Here is a 24,450-nt window from a genome sequence, read left to right as displayed (position 1 = left end):
TTAGCTTTTTTTTATTAGTGAAGCTCTTTATCTGGCCTTCGATTCTGAGTGATAGCTTTGCTGGGTAGATTATTTTTGGCTGTAGGTTCTTGCTATTCATCACCTTGAATATTTCTTGCCATTCCCTTCTGGCCTGCATGGTTTCTGTTGAGAAGTCAGCTGACAATCGTATAGGTGCTCCTTTATAGATTACTACCTTCTTTGCTCTTGCTTCTGCTGCGCCCAGGTGAACACCTAGCCGCAGCCGCACACAACAATTTCAATAAAATACAACTAAAATATAAAACGGACATTGCCCAGAACTACAGGAAGGTTGACTGACTGGAAATTCTACAGTGAGAAGCAAGGAGAAAACCAGAAGGAGGTACGGAGGAGCTGGAAAAGCCAAGGTACGGAGACGTGGCTCGCGGAGAGGACTGAGAAGGAGAGGAGGGAGGCCGAGTGCCTGGCGGGCATTCCCTAGCGGAAAGGAGATAAAACTCCGACTGTGCTGGGCCCCTGACCGCTCTGATCCCGTTTTAAGCCAGACCCCGGGGACTCAGGCTCAGCCATAGGGAGCCGGGCTGTAAGGCGGAACCCGGGGAAGTGGCGAAAGGAGGTCCGGCGGTGCGCATACTGCCCACAGAGAAGGGACTGTCTGCTGTGCCGCGGGATTGCCCTGACGGGAAGGAGACTGGGGCTCCAGACTGCTCTGAACGCCACTTCCAACTCCACTTCCAACTGAACTGAACCCCAATACCGGGCTCATTAGGGGAGAGCATAGACTGTTTGGCAGCAGGCGAAAATCGAGGGCACCTTTCTCTCAGAGGCGCCAGCAGCAGCAGCACTGAAGGACCCGCATAGGGCGGGGCTGACGGAAGCCAAAGCTGCAAGCTCCACCCTGAAACCCCGTCTCATCTGTAACTGCGAAATGCGACAACAAAATAGATCACAAACGAAAGAAATGGAGGACAAAAAGCGTCTGGATATAGAGTTCAAATCTACGCTTATAAGGTTTTTCAAGAATTTCCTAGAAAAGATGGATAAGGCCTATGAGGATATGAAAAGAGATCAACTAGAATTAATAAGGAGTCATCGAGAAATGATAAGGGATCAACAAGAAATAAAGAATACATTGTCTGAAATAAAAAATATTTTACAGAGTCCTAAAAACAGAAGGGAAGATCACAAGAATCAAGTCAAAGATTTGGAACATAAAGAGCCAGAAGACACTCCTCCACAGAAGCTAGAAGGCAAGAGAATCCAGAAAATTGAAGATAATATAAGAAACCTCTGGGACAACTTCAAGCGAACCAACATCAGAATTATGGGGGTCCCAGAAGATGAGAGAGAGCAAGATATGGAAAACATACTGAAAGAAATAGTGACAGAAAACTTCCCCCACCTGGTGAAAGAATTAGACTTACAAGTCCAGGAAGCGCACAGAACTCCAAACAAAAGGAATCCAAAGAGGACCACACCGAGACACATCATTATTAAAATTCCAAGAGCAAAAGACAAAGAGAGAATATGAACTAGTACTTTTTAAAGAATAAGATTATGAAAGGAATAAGGCATTAATACCCTTAAAATTCTTTCTTGTACTTACCCTTTAGTACAAGTGCAGTGTATACAGTGACCAGATAAAATACACAATGCTCAGTTAAATTTGAATTTTATTTATTTTTTAAATATATTTTATTGATTTTTTTTTTTTTACAGTTAGGAAGGGAGAGGGAGAGAGAGAGAGTTAGAAACATGGATAAGAGAGAAATATCAATCAGCTGCCTCCTGCACACCCTCTACAGGGGATGTGCCTGCAACCAAGGTATATGTTCTTGACCGGAATCAAACCTGGGACCCTTGAGTCGGCAGGCCGACACTCCATCCACTGAGCCAAACCAATCAGGGCTAAATTTAAATTTTAAATAAACAATAAATAACCCTTTAGTATAGATAGGCCAGGTAATATTTTATTTATATTTTAAAAATTTCTAAGTCTGTCAACCCAGTTGTGGGTTATGATGAATCACCAATGTCCCCTCTTAACACTGAGGCACTTGTTTCCACATTTGCCATGGGTGTTGCCTGCAGTTGGTTCAAACCTAAACCATTCTCCAGATAGTATATTTTGCGTAGGGGAGCTGCTCCTTGCCTATTGAACTCAATTCATGGTCAATGAAGGAGTTTAAAGCTTCCTCCCTCTACTCTCATTCCCATCTCAGTTTGGTATAACTCTGAAGGGTCGTCTCCGCTTCAGAGCCTCCTGTGGAAACTGAGGCCTTCACTGCAGCTGCACAGTAATTTTTTCGCTTCCCAATGCTGCTGCCCACATTTCCTCACAGAAGTTATTGCAGGCCATTGGCTTCAACAAACCTTTTGAACACTCCTCAGAGTCTGTTTCCTGAGGAAGCTGACCCACTTATTGATCGTTTCCCAGGTCCCTGAACAGTACTAACAGAAATATTCAGTAATTGGCAGGACCTTCACATTCGATTCTTAGCCTGAGGGTTGAGAACTATTTCAGAGAGCGAAAAGGCTCTGAAACTCCTTGCCTTGGCCATGAGAGGAAATGAAAATCAGAATTGCATGTGACCAGGAAATGGCAGAGATTAGTGTCATTTTTATTTATCTTATTTTTTAAATTTAATTTTTATTGTTGATACTGTTACAGATGTCCTTGATTCCTCATCCCCCTGCTTTGCCCACCATTTAAAATATATATATTTTTATTGATTTCACCACTTTTTATTAAACTAGATAGATGCTAAACAAAATCCTTGCTAACACTTCTTACTTTCTGTTTGTTTGATAGTAACCATCCTAATGAGTGTGAGGTGGTCTTTCATTGTGTGTTATATTGATTTGTTCAATAATATGTCACTAAGAAATTAAATTTATATAATGTAATTAGGTACATAATTAACACTCATCAAATATTTAATCACCCTTCAAACATCTAACATGTAAATACAGTATTTCTAATTATGTTTTGCTGTATGAAGATAAACCTAGTTATTTTTTTATTCTGTTATTCAAGAATTCATAAATATAAAACTTTAATGGAAAATTTAAACTAATCTTTAAATCTGACTTACAAATTAAATAAAAACAATGTTTTCTTTATCATATATTGCTTTTAGCAAATATTAAATTACTTTAAAGTCAAGGATTTAATAGAGAAAATGATACCTCTATATTTATATTCTTTTCCTCATTCCATTTGACGGAAAAAATAGTTATGCTTCTAGTTTATTTCCTTTGGGGACCTTAATGCATAATGGACCCAACATCCAGAGAAAATGCAATAAAAGCACCTAGCACAAAGCTATCATACAACATGATTCTTATTTATCAATGGTAGCACCTATAATTATAACACAGTATTTTACAACTGAGGTAAAAAAATAGGGTGGTGGTGAGAAAAAAAGAAAAGAAAAAGTTAAAAATTAGGCCTAGACTTTTTTTTTTTTCTTCTAATCTTTTTCTTTTATTTCCAAAAAATTGCACTAGAAGGAAATTGTGGAATCTGCTGAGAGAAACCAAAGGTGTCTTCAGGGAGGCAGAGGCAGGCTTTGAAAAATGAATAGTTCTGAAGGCAAAGAAGAAAGGATCAGTTGTGTGCAGGGGATGGCAAACATGGTGTGGCTAAAGCATTAGGATAGTGCACCTGGAGATAAAGAATGACTGGAGATGAAATTTAAATATTTGCAAGAGATCAGATAGTGAAGAATGAATTAATCCTTGAATTTACTCGATGAGGTATTAGTATGATGTCCATTTTACAAATAAAGAAACTAAACACAGAAGATTAACTTTCCCAGTCTACATGATTAGCAAGCCTTAGAGCTAGGATTCAAATGCACCTTGTCTATAGGTGACTGAATGCCGCAAGATTACCATTAACTGGAAGACTGGAGTGCATGTACTCACTTAATCATGACTATTTTTAAAAGTTGAGACGGTCATATTATGAAGCAATAAGGAATTTGATAATTAGTACTCATATCAGAATAGTTCCCCAAATGATTTTGCAAACATTTGAAAGTTTTATAATTAATAAATTCCAGTTCTCACAAATGGGAAAGAAGCCTCATTCCCACTGAAGACTATTTTCATTATAACTTCCTGTTTCCTTATTTTAAACTAGAGGCATGGTGCACGAAAATTCATTTGCTCGGGGAGGATGGCCCCTCAGCCCGGCCTGTGCCATCTGGCAGTCTGGGAGTTTTCTGGATATGTCCACCTGCCAATGTAGGCCCACTCCCCAGGGGATCGGGCCTAAACTGGCAGCCCAGAAGCCCTCGGGGGATGTCCACCTGCTGGCTTCAGCTCACTCCCTGGGGGATTGGGCCTAAGCTGGCAGTCAGACATCTCTCTGGCAGCCCAGGAGCCCTTCAGCCTGGTTTGTGGCTGAGTGAAGCTAACCCTGTGGGAGTGCACTGACCACCAAGGGGCAGCTTCTGCGTTGAGTGTCTGCCTCATGGTGGTCAGTGCGCATCATAGCAACCAGTTGTTCCCAGTCATTCTGCAGTGAGGGTCAATTTGCATATTACCATTTTATTATATAGGATTCCTGTCTTTGCTGTACCACAAAATAATCACATTGTTTCTTTATCCCAACCATTTTCCCGTGCTATTATTGCTCAACTTTTGTGCAACTTAATGTTGTTGATAAGAGGATTTTCAACATCAGTTGATGGGGCAATTCCAAGTTGTATTCGATGCACTGGTAATAATTAGTAGAGTTAATTAATTACACAGAATCCATTTGAAATTGTACATTTTGCATGCCAAACACTTTGGATATTTGAGCATGGAAATTAGGAAGACAGACTAATACTAAAGATTTCAGAAAAAAAAAGCCAATATTAAATTTCATTCCCTTCTTGAGCTATCTTTGCCACTTGTGCACATTGTATAATGAACTTTTCTATTTCTTTCATGGGTATCCTAAATATAAGAATCAAATAAGAGAATATTCTCTTAAAAAGAAAAAAAGAAAGAAAAGAAAATTTAGGAAATTTCATCGTTATCTTTCTATTTTTCTATCAGGCACCAGGTAATGATGTTCTGATAACCCTCCCACTAAACATCCCTTCCCCAACTCACTCACAGCTTTGATTTATGGCATTTGTCAAAATTCATGGTTATCTACTTTTTCTGTGGTTGAAAACACATCACCAAAGTGTTTCACTGAACACACAGTGAGGAAGAGGTGTGCACAGCTGCCTCAGGAGAACTGGTGAGCCAGCTTCAGGCACTTGTGCAAACCATTGTTTTCATCTAAAATTTCCTGCAAAAAAATTGAAAAATGAGAAACATGATTTTTATATGTCAGTGTAAGTCCATATTTATTGCAATAAATGTTTAAGGTAATAACAACTGTTTACTTCCTGGTAAAAAGAGGTTAAGTAGGCTAATATATATTTCTGGATCTTTTTTGTTCCCCACCCCACTTCACAAGGCCTCCCATCTACATTTCACTTGCCAATACATATCCTATTCCTTGAAGTCTGATCTCCTCTTTTGTGAGCCAGCAGTTGAATTTTTCAGCCTACTGCAGCATAAAATGCTGTAAAAAGGAGTTAAGATTTGTTTTCATTTATTTATTCAAGAAATACTTGCTGAGCTCTTAATATGCCAGGTACTGCAAATAGAAACATGATTAAACAGACCATATTGCTAACAATAGATCCTACCAGGGGCATTATGTACCTGATGGTATTGTTAGTTATTTGATTGAAATTTGAAAAGTTTTATTGGGAAGTAGAAGGTGCCAAGGGAGTGTATACTGGTGGATATAGCTGATAGACCTGATTGCATGGTGACATGAGTCCCCAGAAGCAGGAGAGGAAAAACCAATGCCCATGTATTTGTTGAGCCTTTGTTTCTGTCACATTTGCTAATGTCTCATAGGTCAAAACACGTCACATACCCAAATCCAGATTCAAGGGTTGGAAGAATAGATTCTATCTCCAATGAGAGAATCTGCTAAAATATTGTGGCCCTAAAAAAAACAAAAAACAAAAAAAAAGAAAGAAAAAAAACCCCACACTACAAGACTATCTACTTATTTGCAAACATCTATATAGGAATGCCAACTATTTTTCACCTTTGCTTTCAGATATTTTGTTTTATTCCTTCAGTTTCACAGTTGAATTCCACAACTGTCTTCATGGAACTCTGATTTCCTCCTCAATGACTCTTGAGTTTTTCTAAATAAGCCTTTGTCTTTCTAATTACCACAAATCCTCAAATAAGCCGCTTTCTACATGTGCATATGTCTTTTGAATAATCTACATTAATAAAAGAGAAATATGCAAATTGACCATAACTTCATGACACCCAACAACCAATCAGGGGTGAATATGCAAATCAACACAACTAAGATGGCTGGCTAATTTGCCTACACAGGCATAGAGCTTGGACTGAAGACTCTGGCCTGAGCGAAGCCTGAAGCCTGAAGACTGAAGACGACTGAAGCCTGAAAACGGAAGGCTGAAGACGACTGAAGACTAAAGACTGAAGACTGAAGAGGCTTTCTCCACTGTGGCTGGAGTGAAGGCCTGGTTCCTGGGTGCTGGAGGAAAACCAATGCCAGCAGCCAGGGGAAGGAAAGCTTATTGCATGAATCTTTGTGCAATGGGCCTCTAGTACAATATAAAACTAAATCTGGAAAATTTTACAGTTTCACATTTTTGGTCATTTCCTGACCTAAGTGGCAGGGCTGTTCAGAAATTATATTGAATAAATTAGTTAAAATGAAGTTGGGAAGGTAGAGAGTAACACCTTCTCTTTTGTTTTCATTTTTTAAGTATCAACATATATTGATCTCTTTTCTCCCCATTCCTTGCAAAGTAAAACAACAAAACATAAATGCTTTAAAATAATAGTGAAATTGCAAGCTTCAGTCATTATAAAAAGAGAAGCCCTGTCTGGCTATTGTGGCTCAGTGTTTGAGCATCTATCTATGAAAGTTTGATTCCTGGTCAGGGCACATGCCCAGATTGCGGGCTCAATCCAAAGTAGGAGACATGCAGGAGGCAGCCAATCAACAATTCTCTTTCATCATTGATGTTTCTCTCTCTCTCTCTCTCTCTCTCTCTCTCTCTCTCTCTCTCTCTCTCTCTCTCTCTCCCCCCCCTTCCTATCTCTGAAATAAATATAAAAAACGAAAAAATAGATGCTCTATCTCATCTTATTTCCCCCCATGCTCTACATACTATGACCCAACTCAAGTTTTACCTTTTCCATGAAACTTTCCTTGCTTACCCAGAGTATCCTTGATTTCATTCTGTTATGAACTCCTACAGATTAGTATTATTTATTGCTTTTATTTATATTCAAATTTGTATTATTCACTGTTTTCTTTGGATTTGAGTCTGTAACAATTGGATGGTTATCTTTTTTTACGTGTAGCTATCATATCCTATAAGCATTTTTTATTATCCTGTTTCTTGACTAACTTAAACTGTAAGCCTCTCTTTGATTGCTATAAATATCCAGCCTCCAGCTATCTGATAGCCTGTCAAAATTGAAATTCTCCTTTCCTTTTTTCTTAGAAAATATCTAATTTTATTTATTCAGGAAATGTTGAGGCTTACTATATTTTAAGATTTAAAAAAATAGCCGGGACCGGTTTGGCTCAATGGATAGAGCATCAGCTTGGGGACTGAAGGGTCCCGGGTTCGATTCCGGTCAAGGGCATGTACCTTGGTTGCGGGCATATCCCCAGTAGGGGATGTGCAAGAGGCAGCTGATCAATGACTCTCTCTCATCGATGTTTCTAACTCTCTATCTCCCTCCCTACCTCTCTGTATAAAATCAATAAAAAATATATTTAAAAAATAAATAAATAAATAAATAAATAAATAAATAACACTGCCATCTCAACTTGTTGTTTTGCTTAAGACAGTGGTACAAATGTATAGGAAAGTTCTTCTTAGTATTGTTGTTTCATTTTCCCTAATATTTTCAAGATATATTAATATCTCAATGACATGTATTTTTATTACTTTTTGGATTTTTAGCATGATATAAAGTTAATTTGTTGAATGTTTTGACTAATTAAAAAAATAAAAATTATTCTTATATCATCTTTAAAAATAATTTAGGTTAAGTTAATAAATACCAAGTCATTTCAGAATAATGACATTTGTCACTAAGTTTCTTGAATTTTTATTCTTCTTTTTTAAAAAATCCTTTATTGTTTAAAGTATTACATGAGTCTTCTTCCCCCCCCCCCCCAACATTGACCTCTATCCCACCACTCCCTACCTCAATGGCAAGCCCTCACCTCCCCACACCCTACTGTCTGTGCCCATTGGTTTTGTTCATATGCATGCATATAAGTCCTTTTGTTGATCTCTTAACACTTCACCTCTTGTCTTCACTTATAGGTTGTACAGTCTGTTCGATGCTTCTATTTCTCTGGTTCTATTTTTATTCATCAGTTTATGTTGTTCATTATATTTCACAAGTGAGTGAGATCATGTAATATTTATCTTACTTTAACGGGCTTAGCATAATGCTTTCCAGTTCCATCCATGCTTTTGGAAATGGTAAGAATTCCTTCTTTTTTAACAATAGTGTAGAGTTCCATTTTGTAGATGTACCACAGTTTTCTAACCACTCATCTGCTGACGGGCACTTAGGTTGTTTCCAAATCTTAGCTATTGTAAATTGTGCTGCTATGAACACAGGACGCAAAGAGCCTTTCTGATTGGTGTTTCTGTTTTCTTGGGATACATTCCTACAAGTGGGGTTACTGGATCAAAAATAAGTTCCATTTTTAATTTTTTAAGGAAATTCCATACCGTTCTCCACAGTGGCTGCATCAGTCTGCATTCCCACCAGCAGTGCATGAGGGTTCCTTTTTCTCTGCATCCTTGCCAGCACTTGTCATTTGTTGATTTGTTAAATATAGCCATCCTGACAGGTGTTAGATAGGACTTCATTGTTGTTTTGATTTGCATCTATCAGATGATTGGTGACTTTGAGTATGTTTTCATATGTCTCTTGGCCTTTTGTATGTCCTCTTTCAAAAAGTGTCTACTTAGGTCCGTTGCCCATTTTTTGATTGGGTTGTTTATCTTCCTTTTGTTAAGTTGTATGAGTTCCCTGTAAAATGTTGGAGATTAAACCTCTATAGAAGATAACATTAGCAAATATGTTCTCACATGCAGTGGGCTTTCTTGTTGTTTTGTTGACTATTTCTTTTGCTGTGCAGAAGCTTTATATTTTGATATAGTCCCGTTTGTTTATTTTCTTCTTAGTTTCCATTGCCCTTGGAGCTATGACATAGTAGTATGTCTGATATTTAGTTGCCTATGGAATCTTCTAAGATTTTTAAGGTTTCCTGTCTTACATATAAGTCCTTTTTTCATATTGAGTTTATTTTTGTATATGGTGTAAGATGGTGGTCTAGTTTCTTTCTTTCTTTCTTTTTTCTTTTTTTTTTTTGCATGTATCTGTCCAATTTTCCCAACACCATTTATTGAAGAGACTGTTGGGACTCCATTATATGCTCTTGCCTCCTTTGTCAAATATTCATTGAGCATATTTTTGTTCTTCTTAAGTGATATCTATGAGAATAGAAAATTCTATTTGGGATATGACATATTGTAAGAAAAATTTATGGTAATAGGGATCCCAACCTTGAATGAGTAAATGGAAGAAGAACCAACAAAGGAAACTCATATGAATAAACAAAGGTGGAGGGAGGGCCAAGAGAAAGCTCAGTCATAGAGAAGAAAATGGCCAGTGCTGTCAAGTGCCACATACAGAAACAGTAGAGCTGAAAAAACTCCACAGAACTCGGTATTACTAGGGACCTTGGTGAAATCTGGTTTATTAAAGACTGAGTTTTCACTCAACTGTGAAGGGAAGAGAACTGATGAGATAACTGACTAGTTGAAGGTTGGTGGAAAGAATGATTTTTAAAAAATGATAACAGTGTAATTATAAACTATGGGAAATAGACACAGAAAGATCATTATGACAGTTAATAAGCTATTGATCATTATAAAATATATAACCAAGTAGTTAGTATTGTGACTGATCCGTGGTATACCAAAATACAGTGCCAAACTTTAAGATTTACACACATCATCAACACAAAGACTATATGCTGGATTGAATTGAATTGAGTTTTCATTGACATGTAAATAATTATCTTCTGTGATCTGGAATAATGTAGAATTTAATTTGTGCTTTTACTTCTGATAAGGTCATCGGACACTATTTATTGGAGTTCATGTGCCCCTGGGAGGAAGAAAAAGCCACCGACGACACAGGCATCGTGGTCATAAACACAGAAAGAGAGACAGAGAGAGAGATTCGGGATTAGAGGATGGAAGGGAGTCACCTTCCTTTGGTAAGAATTTCCTTCTTTTATTAAATTTGTGACCATAGCAATATTGCATTTGTTTGTACAACCCTAATTAACAGCCATCTACTTGTTTAGTTTATACTTTCTAAATTATGTTGTGTTGGACAGATTGGGAAGAAGTGGGAGAGAGAAAACTTGATCCTTATTTTTCTCTTGTGCATCTGCTTTATGAAGGTGAGAACTGTGTTAGATTTGTGAGTGAGGAGAAACACTTAAGTAGTAAAATTTAGTTGTATAAACTCTTGTTAATTTATCCCAGTAATAGTCATTGCTCTATGTAGTTTGAAAATTCAGGGGAAAATGTTTTATTAAGTTCCCATTTATATTGCTAATCTGCCCAAATTTTATTCTTAGGATGTGAAATTTTTGCTATTTTTCCTTTGAAAGTAGATACAGAATATCACATGTAGCGATATGGTAGTTGTTAACAATTCTTGAGAGCCTTGAGAGCCTGTGTACGTGACATAACCAAGAACCCGCCTTTCAGTTCCTTGACCATCCTGTCTCCCATGACCTCATTCACTGTAGTCAGCTCACCTACACATCCATGATAACTCCGTCTCAGAATGCACTCACCTTGATCTCTGACCACAGCTTCTCTTCTTATTTGCTTGTGCAACAGTTGACACCAAGTGCTGGTCAGGATGTGGAACAAGTGCAACTCTCTCATACATAGCTGCTCAGAATGCAAAAGAGTACAGACCCTCTGGAAAGCAGTTTTATAAAGTTAAAAATACACTAAGCATATAACATAACAATCCTATCCCTAGGCACCCACCCTAGAGCTATAAAGACTTATGCCCCACTGGAAAACCCATATAAGTACAAGTATCGCAATTCTATTCATAATTGCCCTGCACTGGAAACAACCTAAATATCCTTCAACAAGTGGCTGCACAAATAAACTGTACATTTCTACAATGGACTACTTTTCAGCAGTAAAAAGAATGAACTATTGATATACGTAGTTACACAGATAAATTTCAAAATCTCAAAGGCATTATACTAAGTGAACAACGACCGTCTCAAAAGGCTGCCTGCCATATTTTTCCATTTATATGACATCTCGGAAAAGGAAAAAAACTATAAGCAGTGGAAACCAGATTAGTTGTTACTAGGGGTTGAGGGAGTTTTTTAGTGAGTTATATTCAGCTTAGTTTTAGTATAAGTTAATTTATCATAGTCTACTCTTCTGAATATTACCATAAAATATAGCATATATGATGAGAGATGTATGTATGTGTTGTGTGAGGTAAATGAAAGTAGTTTTCATGATTGTTATAAGTAACACAAAATAATCATCATAATAATCATATTTATATATATATGTATATATATATATATATGTGTGTGTACATTATCTGCTTATGGGATTACATATTTATTTTCCCAAATTATGCTAGACTTAATGTAATGCTAAATTTAGGTTTAATTCCCCAAGATTACTTCAGGTAAGTGTTGTAGTGGAGGCAGGGGAGGTGTGAGTTTGGAGTGGTGATGAAGGAGGTGACCGGGGCATTTTAAGCTTAAAGTCATGGTAATGCATGCTCATGTCTCTGATTTTCCACAGACACTCCATCACAGCGGGTACAGTTTATTCTTGGAACTGAGGATGATGACGAGGAACACATTCCTCATGACCTTTTCACAGAACTGGATGAGATTTGCTGGCGTGAAGGTGAAGATGCTGAGTGGCGAGAAACAGCCAGGTGAGGATTTTTGTTGAAGGGCGAATGCATACTAAAGAATTTTCATGCTATTAGAAAAACAGATATATATTGCCATGATTTTGCAAACATCCACGAATGCTGCTAATTTCTGAAATTGCTCATCTGGTCTGGGCAGATCCTATAATGGGGTCTGGGTCAGAGTGAACTCTGAAGGCAGTAATTATAGTAAATAGTGACTCAGAGCCAACAGCAGCTGCAGTCCTAAAGATAAACAGTAGCATAATTTGTGTGTCATCAAGAAAACAATAGAAATCTAAAAGTAATTTATTTATTTTATTTTGATTGCTGGCCTGTGATATATGATAATTTGAGTTGGGGGTGTTAAAAAGGAAGAGAAATATAAGAGGCTTTTAAAAAATATTTTATTACTTTTTACAGTTAGGAATGGAGGGGAATAAAAAGTTAGAAACATCAATGAAAGAGAAACATTCATCAGCTGCCTCCTGCACACCCCCTACTAGGGATGTGCCCACAACCGAGGTACATGCCCTTGACCGGAATCAAACCTTGGACCCTTCAGTCCGCAGGCTTACACTACATCCACTGAGCCAAACCAGTCAGGGCATATTAGAGGCTTTAAGTATTGTCCTGGATTTATGTCCTATTTGGCCAGGATAAAAATATTTTATGTTTTTAGGATATGTATACATTCAAACATAGTGTTTTTCAAAATAACTTTCTCAAGATTACTTTTTCTGTCATTTGTAATTAATATTTCTATATTATCATATAGTCATTAAATTGCTATACAAGAATAATAAACTAAATTTTGCATTTACTTTTTATTTATTCTTGCTCATTGTCTCATTTATGTAACAAACACTTATAAATTACCTATTAGGTGCCAGGTGCAATGGCTATAGAACAATAACAAAAAACAAAATTTTCCTTCAACAGTCTCATAGTCTAATTTGGGGATTTAGGCAAGTAAACAAAATTGTAAATGAATGATGTAATACAGGTGCGCACAAGGAATTGTGGGCACACCTCGGATTGTCACTTACCCTCTGCCTCCCATGTTTTGTTGTGAACACCAGCCACATGGGGTCTTGTTGAAATGTAGATCTAACAGGCCTCATGCATAGTGTCAGATTCTAACACTCTTCCAGGTGGTGTCACACCAATGTTTTTGGGTAGCAATGATTTAAACCACAGGGCAAAAGAGAGGGAATCAAAATAGCTTACCAATATATATAAAATATATTTAAAATATAATAAAAAGGTATATATAAAACATAAAAATATATTTGGACCACTTTCCATGTTATCAGTACAGATGTACATCTTATAATGACTGCATTCCATTTAATTATATGAATATTTACTTATTAATTTATTTAGGTTGTTTAATTTTTTGGGGGTAGTCATTGATGCAGTAATTATTTACTCATGTTTGACATTATTTTGTAGGTTATTTATGTAGGGTGAATTTCCAAAAAGTGGAACCTATGTACAAAAAAGCAGATTTTTTTTTTTTTTACTTTGGAATATATATATAAAAACTATCTTCAAAAATTGTTTTGGTAATTTATACTTTAACATTCTATGAGAGTGCTTATTTTGCCCAAATCCTTGCCATACTAAATCACCAAACTTTATTTTTACAGATGAAAAATAAATCGCATTGTTTTGACTTGAAATTCTTTAATTATTAGTGAGATGGAACATCTTTTCATATGTTTGAAATTAATTAATTTATTTGAGAGAGAGGAAAGGAAAGAGGGAGAGAGAAGAGAGAGACATTTATTGTTGCTCCACATATTTATGCATTCATTGGTTGATTATTTTATATGTCCTGACCAAGGATCAAACTTGCAATCTTTGTGTATAGGGATGACACTAACTAACTGAGCTACCTGGCCAGGTCCTCATATGTTTTTATTTTATTCTTATGAACTAATTGCTTCTTTTCTTTACCTATTTTATGTAAAATCATAATTTTCTTTATTTGCCATTTTTAATACCTAAAATTGATGGAATTTTATTCTGTGTAAATTACGTTTTAAGTAAAAATTTACAAAATTAACAAATTTTCCTTATAATGCCTTCTATTAAAATATTTAAAAGATAAAACCAAATTTAAAATTGTTTTTATATAACCAAGTTGATTTCAGGATTAAGAACTTTTTACTTTATATTTTTCTTCCAATTGCATCAAAAACAAAATACTTTGGAGTTTTTAAATATACATAATATATGTAGTCATCTTCTTTACTTGATGATAAACAATCTTCAAATAAACCACAACCATCTTCACAAATTAGTGATATAACTATTTATATGACTTGTTGATAAGGAATTTAAAGTCCTAACCTCCCTGTATAAGTTTAGAAACATCAGTCTTCAAATAGTTATAAAATATAGGTGTTCCTGTTTGTTCATTAAATTCCACATAGTGAGACAAGAACATGTATTTCTTATAACTGCCAAGAAAAATATGATACAGATTCATAGATAGAGAGTGGGCAGACAGCTCTGGAGGGGCTGGGGTAGGAGGACTGAGCAAAAAGTAAAAAAAAAAAAAAAAAAAAAAAAAGCGACAGAATTCCTTAATATAGTGGTGATTTAGGGAGGTAGGAGAGGGTGGAGGAGGAGGAAGGTATAGAGGGGATAAATTGTGATGGGAAAAAGGAATAGGTGTTCCCAGATGACTTGAAGTCTTTCTTTCTTTACTCTCATTCCATAGAATATAGCTAAGAAGTAAGCTTGGAATATGTGTTTTGGCATGAGTAGCTCTCTTATTCTTAAAATGCTTGTTGATGTTTTCACCTTCCAGATAAAATAGTTATCTGTTCCTTTGCCAATAGCTTCTTGTAATTTTCCCAGTCTCATAAAGCTAGTAGGTGACAGTATAATTTAGAATCTAGTCTTTCACTCTGTCACAGTTGAGCTGATAAGATTTTTATCATGTTCTAAAGGTTGAGTTGAACAAAGTGTTTGTCCTGAATCACCAAAATGTATTGCTATTTATTTATCCTATTTAATAAGAGGGAATATGCAAATTTACTGTTACACCATCACAAAGATGGCAGTGTCCATAGCCACAAGATGGCAGCACCCAATCCCCTCAGATCCTCTGGAGTCCCCCAGTCCTTTCAGCCCAGCCAGGAGGGCAGCAGGCGCATGGTGCGGCCAGACCCGCCCTCTGCCCATCAGCCACCCAGCCACCCAGGGCAGGCTTGAGATGCAGGCAAGCCTTGGATGGTGGCTGTCCAGCCATGCAGGGCCACCTGAGGCTCAGATAACCAGGGCTGGTTGAGGCTTGCGCTGCTGGCAGTGGCAGCAGCAGAGATGTGATGGGGGCATCGCCTTCCCCTGATCACCAGGTTGCCTCCCATCCCTGAGGGCTCCCAGACTGTGAAAAGGATCGCCCTCCTCCCACACCTCCCCCCCCAACCCTGTCCTGCAGTGCATGAATTTTCATGCACCGGGCATCTAGCCTCTAGTAAAGGATAAAAGAGATGATCTAGCTAATTATTAGTATTCTTGAATATTATTAGCTAGGACATGTGTTCTCAGACATCTCTTCCAGAACCTCATGCATGGTGCAGCTGTTTAAGGTTCAGGGAGACATCTGATTAGCAATCAAATAGTAACAGACATTGAAGAGGAGGGTACTTGAATTTTGGCTGAGACAATACATCAGGGAAGAACAGTACGTATTTATTGAAGACTAAGAAATGTAGTGGGGCCGAAACCGGTTTGGCTCAGTGGTAGAGCGTCAGTCTTGGACTGAAAGGTTCCAGGTTCGATTCTGGTCAGGGGTATGTACGTTGGTTGCAAGCACATCCCCAGTAGGGGGTGTGCAAGAGGCAGCTGGTCGATGTTTCTCTCTCATCGACATTTCTAGCTCTCTATCTCTCTCCCTTCCTCTCTGTAAAAAATCAATAAAATATATTTTTAAATAAAAAAATGTAGTGGGTTTTAAAGTGGCAGAAGTAACTTTGTTCTGGTGTCCCTAATTCATTTAAAAAGGCTAATTAGTTAATTCATTACTCCAACTAATTTGTCAAATGAAACTTTATTCTAATAGATCATTAGCATACCATTTGAAGCACTTCATTCTTTTGATTAGTATTCCAGGGGGATTAATATGTTTCTACCCTAGTAGAAATAAAAAGAATATAGTTTATCAGCACATTGCACCTGTCATATTTCACATCTTGAATAATTCATGCCCACTGTTGTTGCCAAGTAAAACTTGAGCAAAGTTTTAGATTTTGAAGTGAAATTTTTGAATCAAAATTATTTAATAAATGTTTGTGAAAAACAGCTGTTCACTTTTAAAAACCCTAAAGAAGCCATATGACAAGGACTAATGAAATCAACAAGATTAGAGTGTTCTGCTTATAAATAACATATAATGTTATTAATAGGAAAGTGCTCAAAGACACCACAGCTGTGCACTTGTGGAGACAACATGCTTGACTCACTGTGGTTGTCCTTTAAAAAGTGCTTTCCACAAAGGAGCTCAGAGGAGGCCAAGCAGGGGTAGCAGTGAGGCCTCTGATGCATACATGGTAGTATAGAAAGGATGACTACCTCAGAATGATTTTATTGATGTTGTGAAGCATTTGATATTCAAAAGTAGCAAAGGTTCAAGTCATCACGATTTTTCAGTGCAGTGTGAGGTGTGAAGATAATATGGATTAAGAACACCTAATATCCATAAACTCTAAGTTTGGTTATATTTCATCCCCCCCCCTTTTTTTGTTAAAATAGGCCCTTTTTAATTACATATGTTATTCTCAGGCCCCCACCCTAACCATTTCCCCACTCTAGCTCTCCATATCCCCAGCTCTATCCAAAGGAGGATGTTTTCTCTTGAGAATCTGTGACTTCCCTGAGGCTATAATTTTGGATGTTATACTAACTAACCTCTCTTTCTATATTTGTACAAGCAGAGAATAAAATTTTTTTGCAAAGGTCATCAGAATTAGTGAAAATGGACTAAACAGAGTTAATATATATGGAAAACATCTATTTCTAATTTACAGAAGAAATTTGTTTTGTAGACTTTTAATATGAGTATTATAGAGATTATTGCCAACTTAATCCTCAAAGAATTAATGAAACACCTCTTTTAGGTTGTTGTAGTTTAGTACAAAGAGATTCCAATGTGCTAATCATGGATGAAAACAGATGCAGATACTGAAAGAAATCAAAATATTCTTTGAGTTTAAAACTGTCCCTCCCCCATAGAAAATGGCATGCATTTGGCCTATAAGCTTGTTTTTTTTTTTCATTGTCCATCACTTCTCATTCATGCCTGTGAGATTCTTGTTTGCTTTGGTTTGCTATTCAAACAAATGTCAGCTGAGTTTATTTGAAAACTGGAATAAATTGCAGCACTTTAGGTCATTAACTGCAATCAGGCATTTTGCAACTGACAGCATACTCAGTGACTACGAAATTTTGAATCAGGATTTGGTGTGTTTTCAGACCTGTTAATTTCTATCTTTGAAGTTTAAAATGGAATGAACCCCTGTTCCCTCCCCCCCACCTCCCAGAAATTAGCTATACTTATGTACTATATATATATATATATATATATATATATATATATATATATATATATATTAATGTAGTCTTTAAAATATTAAAATATCTTAAAGCTTTTAGCATTATCTTAAAGCCTTTCACATTATCTGAAGTGGTCACAAAACCTGTGGCTAAATCAAACCATTCGTGCAAATAACTTACATGTGGCCCTTTTAACTACCCAGTTGTTTGGAATTCCCAGAGACTTCATTCTCCTTTTCCAAAAGGCCAAGGACCCAATTTGAAGGAAATTATTCTAAAGAAAAGAATATACCTTTTGGATTTGTTTTTAAAATGTCTTTTCAGACAGACACATAGATCAATGCAGCAGAATAGGGAACTGGGAAAGACCAACACAAATACTGCTGAGTTTTGACAAAGGGAACTTTTAAATAAAGGAAGACTTGTCTTTTGAACAAATGGTACTGAAACAATTATCTACAGGTAAAAAAAAAAAAATTAGCCTCAGTCTAAACCTCGCAGTGTATACAAAAATTAATTGACAGTAAATTGTAAATTTAAAACATAAAGCTATGAAGATTTTAGAGAAAGGATAGGTAAAAATCTTAAGGACCTGGGGCTGGATGTTGAGTTTTCATACATGATATCAAAAGTACATCCATAAAAGAAAAGAATTATAAATTAGATTTCACTCAAACTAAAAACTTTTGTACTGTGAGAGACCCTGTTAACAGGATGAAAAGACAAGTTACTGACAGGGAAAATTCTTTGTGGTGTGGAACAGTGTTGTATCATGATTGTGTTAGTCGTTGCTGAATCTATCTATACGTGGGATAAAAATGCATGAGACTACACATTCACCCCCACCCCCAGGAATTCTTAAAATTTAAGTTTTCACTTTCAAGTTGCCAAGATAAATTGATGTAGATGTTTTTATTATTTATTTAATTATCTTCACTGTTATTTGGAAGTATAAAATTTAACTATAATTTTCCTTAATGAAAGGGTTTGCGAATGTATGTAGATCTAGAAGCCCAGTAGTATTTAAAAAAATGAATTTATTACCTGTGTTATCACAGCTCACAAATAACATTATTATGTGGTTTAGTTTATGAATTTACATTTAACTAATTATGAAATGATAATATTTTAATAATGTAGAAATATTTTTCAGGATTTCTTATTTGAGTAAAAAATTTAAATACAACATTTTAAGAGTGGTTTTATATATAGAGATGACACAGCCTTCCCATGGTCCCTCCTCGGCTGGCCAACCTCCTGAGTCCCTCCCTGGCCCCAATCATGTACCAGTGGGGTCCCTTGGCCTGGCCTGCATTCTCTAGCCATCCAGGCTGAGGGTCCTCCCCCCCCTCCCGAATTTCATGCACCAGGCCTCTAATATTCTATAAAATTGCCAGCAATTTTAGAAATACTGACAGTGATTTAGGACTTAAATATAAGTTTTTTTGTTTGTTTGTTTTTGTTTTTGTTTTGTTTTTTTAACCTTCAAGTGTTTTATATAGGTACCAGAGGCCTGATGCACAAAATTCATGTAAGGGGCTTGGCCCTTGCAGCCCCAGCCAGCCCTCCTTCACACCCCCAGATGGCCCTTGCAGCACTTTGCAGCCTTGGCTAGTCTTTCCTCACAGCCTTGGTCAGCCCTTTGCAGCCCCAGTTTCATCCGGACAGTTGTCCGGAAGGATATACAGATGGTCGTTCTGCTGTTCTGTCTAATTAGCATATTAGCTCTTTATTATATAAGATAGTTATATAGGTATAGTTATACCTATATTTTTGTAGGTATAGTTATTTCCCCCTATCTGAAACTTTTGGCCAGCATACCTATTCTCCTCTATTGTGTTTCTTTTCACTTCCTGGAAATTTTTGCTGCCTGAACACTGAGGACAGATCCACAGCTTCCTTTATCTTCCTTTGGAACTCTGCACATTAATCATTCTGACTAGCCCTTTTGGTTAGTTATTTTTGACTGATCCACTGTTCCCTAACTAGTTAGTGCTACGTATTTGTCCTCTGTTGGCATTGGATCATTTGATTATGCAAAACAGTAACATAATATCATATAGGGAATTGGAGTGGTATAGCATTGAGAGGAAGCTAGGGCAAAATGACACTAGAGAAAGAATGAGGAAAATGGTGAGCATAAGCTTTGCCATTATGGCATTTCACTTGTATTCTGAATGCCTGGTGAGGCAGCCAATTAGTGATTGTCTCTCATTATTGATGTTTCTCGCTTCCTTTTGGAATCAATAAAAAAATATTTTTAAAAATATTTAGTTTTAAGACCTCCCACTAAAGAAAAATGAGTATTCTTTTATTTTCTTTTGCATCTCTTTCAATTATCATTATTTTTTCATGAAGTATATATACTCTTTCTTACTTCCATAATGGATTCATTGTAACCACTGATGAAACATTTACATCAAAATTCTTCTTCAGAGCTAGACAAATTAATATAAAAATATACGAGTTTTTTGTTTTAATATGTTATTCAACGACAAAAAAGAATGCCTGTTAAATGAAAGAAACTGAGTGACTTGGGATAGCTTTTACTTACTTTCAAAACCCATGAAACCAAGAAGCAATTGAATATCTTTATATTTATATTTTTAATATATGTATTTATTGATTTTAGAGAGAGGAAGGGAGAGCGATAGAAAGATACAAACATCGATAAGAGGCATGTGCTCTGACTGGGAATAAAAATGGTGACCTTTTGGTTCCTGGGTCAGAGTTCAACCTCTGAGCCACACCAGCTGGACTATTTCTACTTTTATTATTAAGATAAAGCATCATGGATCTATAATATAATATTCAATGTTTTGATAATATTTATTTGTGTAGGTGGTTGAAGTTTGAAGAAGATGTGGAAGATGGAGGAGAGAGGTGGAGCAAGCCTTATGTGGCAACTCTTTCATTACACAGCTTGTTTGAGTTGAGAAGTTGTATTCTGAATGGAACTGTGTTGCTGGACATGCATGCCAATACTTTAGAAGAAATTGCAGGTATTTCCCCCCCACCCCCCTTAGTCTATTACACTCATGCCTGCAGCTGATCAATGTTGCTATCTTTTCCTTATAATTCTATACATGTGTGATCTTTGAAAAATAAATTCTCATGATCAGTGTATGACATCTTAAAAATAATTTTTCTGACCTTCTTATTTAACATAAAATAAGTTGAATATTAGAAAAATATGGTTAAACTGCTCCAGTGGCAAGTCTAGAACTTAGTTTTTATTGTTTTCACCATTATATTTAATTAGATTGTCACCATTAGAAAATGTAAGGAAAAAAATCATAAAGCTAGAGATTGATATTTTTCAATATTAAAGTACATGAAATAACCAAGAGAGAAAATTCTATTTAGTAAATGGGAAAAATGTTAGTTCACAAAAGAATAGGAAGGTAGGAAGGTATGATCATTTATTTTAAACTCTTGACTCCTAGAGGCTGCCAAGTGATGCAGTTGAGATTAGTTTGTAATTGAATACTATGACCAGCCCTTGGGGTGAATGATTTGCATCAGAAGCCTGTATGGCAACATCACACAAGCAGTGATATTTAGGAAGCATCTTACTGATATTCTAGAAATAGAGGCAAAGAACTCATGTATCTTATGGTTTGAAAAACAAACACATTTTAGTAAAAACAAAATAATACAAAACACTGAAATGAGTTTTGAAAGAGGTGAACACGCCTTTTGAGGGGAGGAATGGGAAGGGATGGGGCTTAGGGTACTCAGCACACACTGATTGGTGGTTTCATATAAGGCATATGATTAGGCACTTAGGTACTTAGAAATCAAGAGCTTAGGGTATTTGGCAGGTGCTGATTGGTGGTTCAATGTATAGTCCATATAAGGTGCCTGGTTAAGTCTTCGGGAATGCCCAGGACACAGTTGCAGGTTATGTCATGCTCCGTCCATAACGGAGGATCTATCAACTGCATTACTGTCTGAAGAAAGAGTAAAATTCCAGGGGATATAGCCCAGATTTTAATGGCATTTTGATTAATTTAAAGATTATATATTTGGCTGTTGGTGCTGATAGGCATACATACATTGCATTACATGTGAAAAGTAAGTATGGGAAGATAATAGTAAGCCTAAACAAAACAAAAAAACAACAACAAGAAAGATAGCCTTTCTTCCCTAAATTTCATGTAACACCTATGAAGAGCTTATTACTTTTTAAAATACATAATTGGAGCATAAAAGACTGTGTAAAGTTAAACACAGTATTTGTTTTTTTAAGAAAAACACAGGAAGGATTCAGTCATAGGTCACACTACACCAAGATTTAAAATGTCAATTTAGAAATTAGCAAACTTTCGGTGGAACAGTAGCTGTCCAGCTCAATTTTTTAGCTTTATATTATGGGGTCTTGCTAATGCCCAATACACTTTTTTTCCCATTGACACATAATTGACATACAATATCCTGTTATCTTCAGATCTATACCATAGACATTTTAATAATATTAATTCAATTCCTCCACCGATTTTTAAAAATAGTTTTTAAAATTTTGTACATTCTTTATATTTTTTTGGATAGCAACCCTCTATCAAATGTATGATTTGCAAATATTTTCTCCCTTTCAGTAGGCTGAATGGTTTTGTTGATGGATTCCTTTGTTGTGCAAAAGCATTTTAGTTTGATGTAGTCCTACTTATTGTGCTAATGCTGCTTTTGCCTGAAGAGACTGAGCCAAAAAATATTGCTAAGATAAATGTCACAGAGCTTATTGTCTATGTTTTCTCAGAGGAGTTTTATGGTTTCAGGGCTTACATTTAAGTCTTTAATTTAGTTTTAACATATTTTTGTACATGGTGTAAGATAGTGATCCAGTTTCATTCTTTCGCATGTAGCTGTTCAGTTTTCCCAGGAGCATTTATTGAGACTTTTCCCCATTATATATTCTTGACCTCTTTTCATAGGTTAATTGATAATATATGTGTCAGTTTATTTCTGGATGCCTATTCTATTTTGTTGATCTATGTATCAGTGTTTATATCAGAATCATATCATTTTGATTACTATAGTTTTTTAATATAGTTTCAAATCAGGGAGCATGATACCTCACCCTTGGTTCATTTTTCTTAAGATCGCTTTGAATCTTCTGGGTCATTTGTGGTTCTATACAAATTTTAGGATTCTTTGTTCTAGTTCTGTGAAAAATGCCATTGATACTTTGATGGTAATTGCTTTGATTCTGTAGATTGGGCAGTATGGACATTTTAACAATATTCATTCTTCCAATCTATGGGCACGGAGTAACTTTTCATTTATTTGTGTTTGTCTTCAGTTTCTTTCATCAATGTCTTATCATTTTCAAAGTACAGGTCTTTTACCTCCTTGGTTAAATTTAGTTCTGGTTATTTTATTTTTTGATACAATTGATAGAGGAGAGTCACATAATAGGAATAGAATCACAGTTGTTTAATAGCTACTCATTATAGAGAAGAGATTTTCATACAGACCTGGGAGACTGAAGGACATGTTATAAGGCCCTGATGATAAGGCAGCCTAGAGTCCATATCAAGGACAGAGCCTGTCTGAAGGAAGGCAGCATTCTGGGGCTAATCTCTTGAAGGACAATGAAATAAGGCAGGCCCTAACAACTCACTAACTTCAAATTCCCCCTACCCCCTAAATTTATATAAGAGTTTATTTGAACTGAAATTGGAGAGAGCAGAATTTTCTTCTGAGGATGGCCTGCTGCTCTCCTCATACTACTGGCATTATTGGAATAAATGGTCATATTATGATTCAACCCTGTCTCTGCTTAATTTGGTTTAAATAGTGACAGGTGACCTCAGGCCCATTTAGTGCTTGGCATCACAATTGTGTGTGGGACTGTTTTTTCATTTCTCCTCCTGATAACTCATTATTAGTGTATAGAGACACAACCTGTTTCTGTATACTAAGTTTATATGCGGTGACTTTACTAAATTCATTTATTAGTTCTAATAGTTTTTTGTATATGGAGTATTTAGAGTTTTCTATATATAGCATCATGTCATTTGCAAATAGTGACAATTTTACTTCTTCCTTTCCAATTTGGGTGCATTTTACATTATTTCGTTGCCTAATTGTTGTTGCTAGGCCTTCCAATACTGCACTAAATAAAAGTGACTTGAGTGGCTATCCTTGTCTTGTTCCTGACCTCAGATGAAATGCTTTCAGGTTTTCACCACTGAGTATAATGTCAGCAGTAGGCTGGTCATGTATGGCCTTTATTATATTGAGGTACTTTTCTTCTGTACCCACTTTGTTGAGCATTTTTTAAAATCATAAATGGGTGTTGAATTTTGTCAAATGGGTTTTCTACATCTTTTGAACTGATTATCAAATTTTTATCCTTTGTTAATTTGGTATACCGTGTTGATTGACTTGCAGATGTTGAACCATTCTTGTGTCCATGGGATAAATCCCACCTGGTTATGGTACACTAGTGGCCCGGTGCACGGAATTCATGCATGCGGGTGTGAGAGTGTCCCTCAGCCCAGCCTGCACCCTTTCTAATCTGGGACACCTCAAGGGATAACCAGTGTTGGACATCACTCTCACAATCCAGAACTGCTGGCTCCTAATCACTCCCCTGCCTGCCTGATTGCCCCTTACTGCTTCTTCCTGCCAGCCTGATTGTCCTTAACTGCTCCCCTGCTGGCTTGATTGCCCTAACCACCTCTGCCTCCACCCCACATCTGGGACTCAGGATTCCCTCCTCCAGCCGACCACAGGCAGCGGGATCGGGGCTTCCCTCCCTCTGGTCAGCCATAGGCAGCCACAGGGGATGGTGGGTAGGTGGCTTTGCCTGGGCTGCAG

The 24,450-nt window shown here is 36.6% G+C and overlaps 1 protein-coding gene across 9 annotated transcripts in view; it reads left to right on the top strand.

Annotated features, from left to right (window-relative positions):
* SLC4A10 (solute carrier family 4 member 10) overlaps positions 1-24,450 on the top strand; it is a 214,806-nt gene that overhangs the window by 85,495 nt on the left and 104,861 nt on the right. For all 9 annotated transcript variants that reach the window (XM_036421111.2, XM_036421114.2, XM_036421118.2 and 6 more), the window contains exons 3-5: positions 10,211-10,357; positions 11,943-12,081; positions 20,467-20,627. In XM_036421111.2, the coding sequence (XP_036277004.1) occupies positions 10,211-10,357; positions 11,943-12,081; positions 20,467-20,627 (447 nt within the window). The remainder of the gene's footprint in view (positions 1-10,210; positions 10,358-11,942; positions 12,082-20,466; positions 20,628-24,450) is intronic.

This window comes from Pipistrellus kuhlii, unplaced genomic scaffold (assembly GCF_014108245.1).
Source record: "Pipistrellus kuhlii isolate mPipKuh1 unplaced genomic scaffold, mPipKuh1.p scaffold_m20_p_7, whole genome shotgun sequence".
NCBI classification, from domain to species: Eukaryota; Metazoa; Chordata; class Mammalia; order Chiroptera; family Vespertilionidae; genus Pipistrellus; species Pipistrellus kuhlii.
Note: the sequence above shows the minus strand (reverse complement) of the source record. Positions and strands in the feature narration are given on the sequence as shown.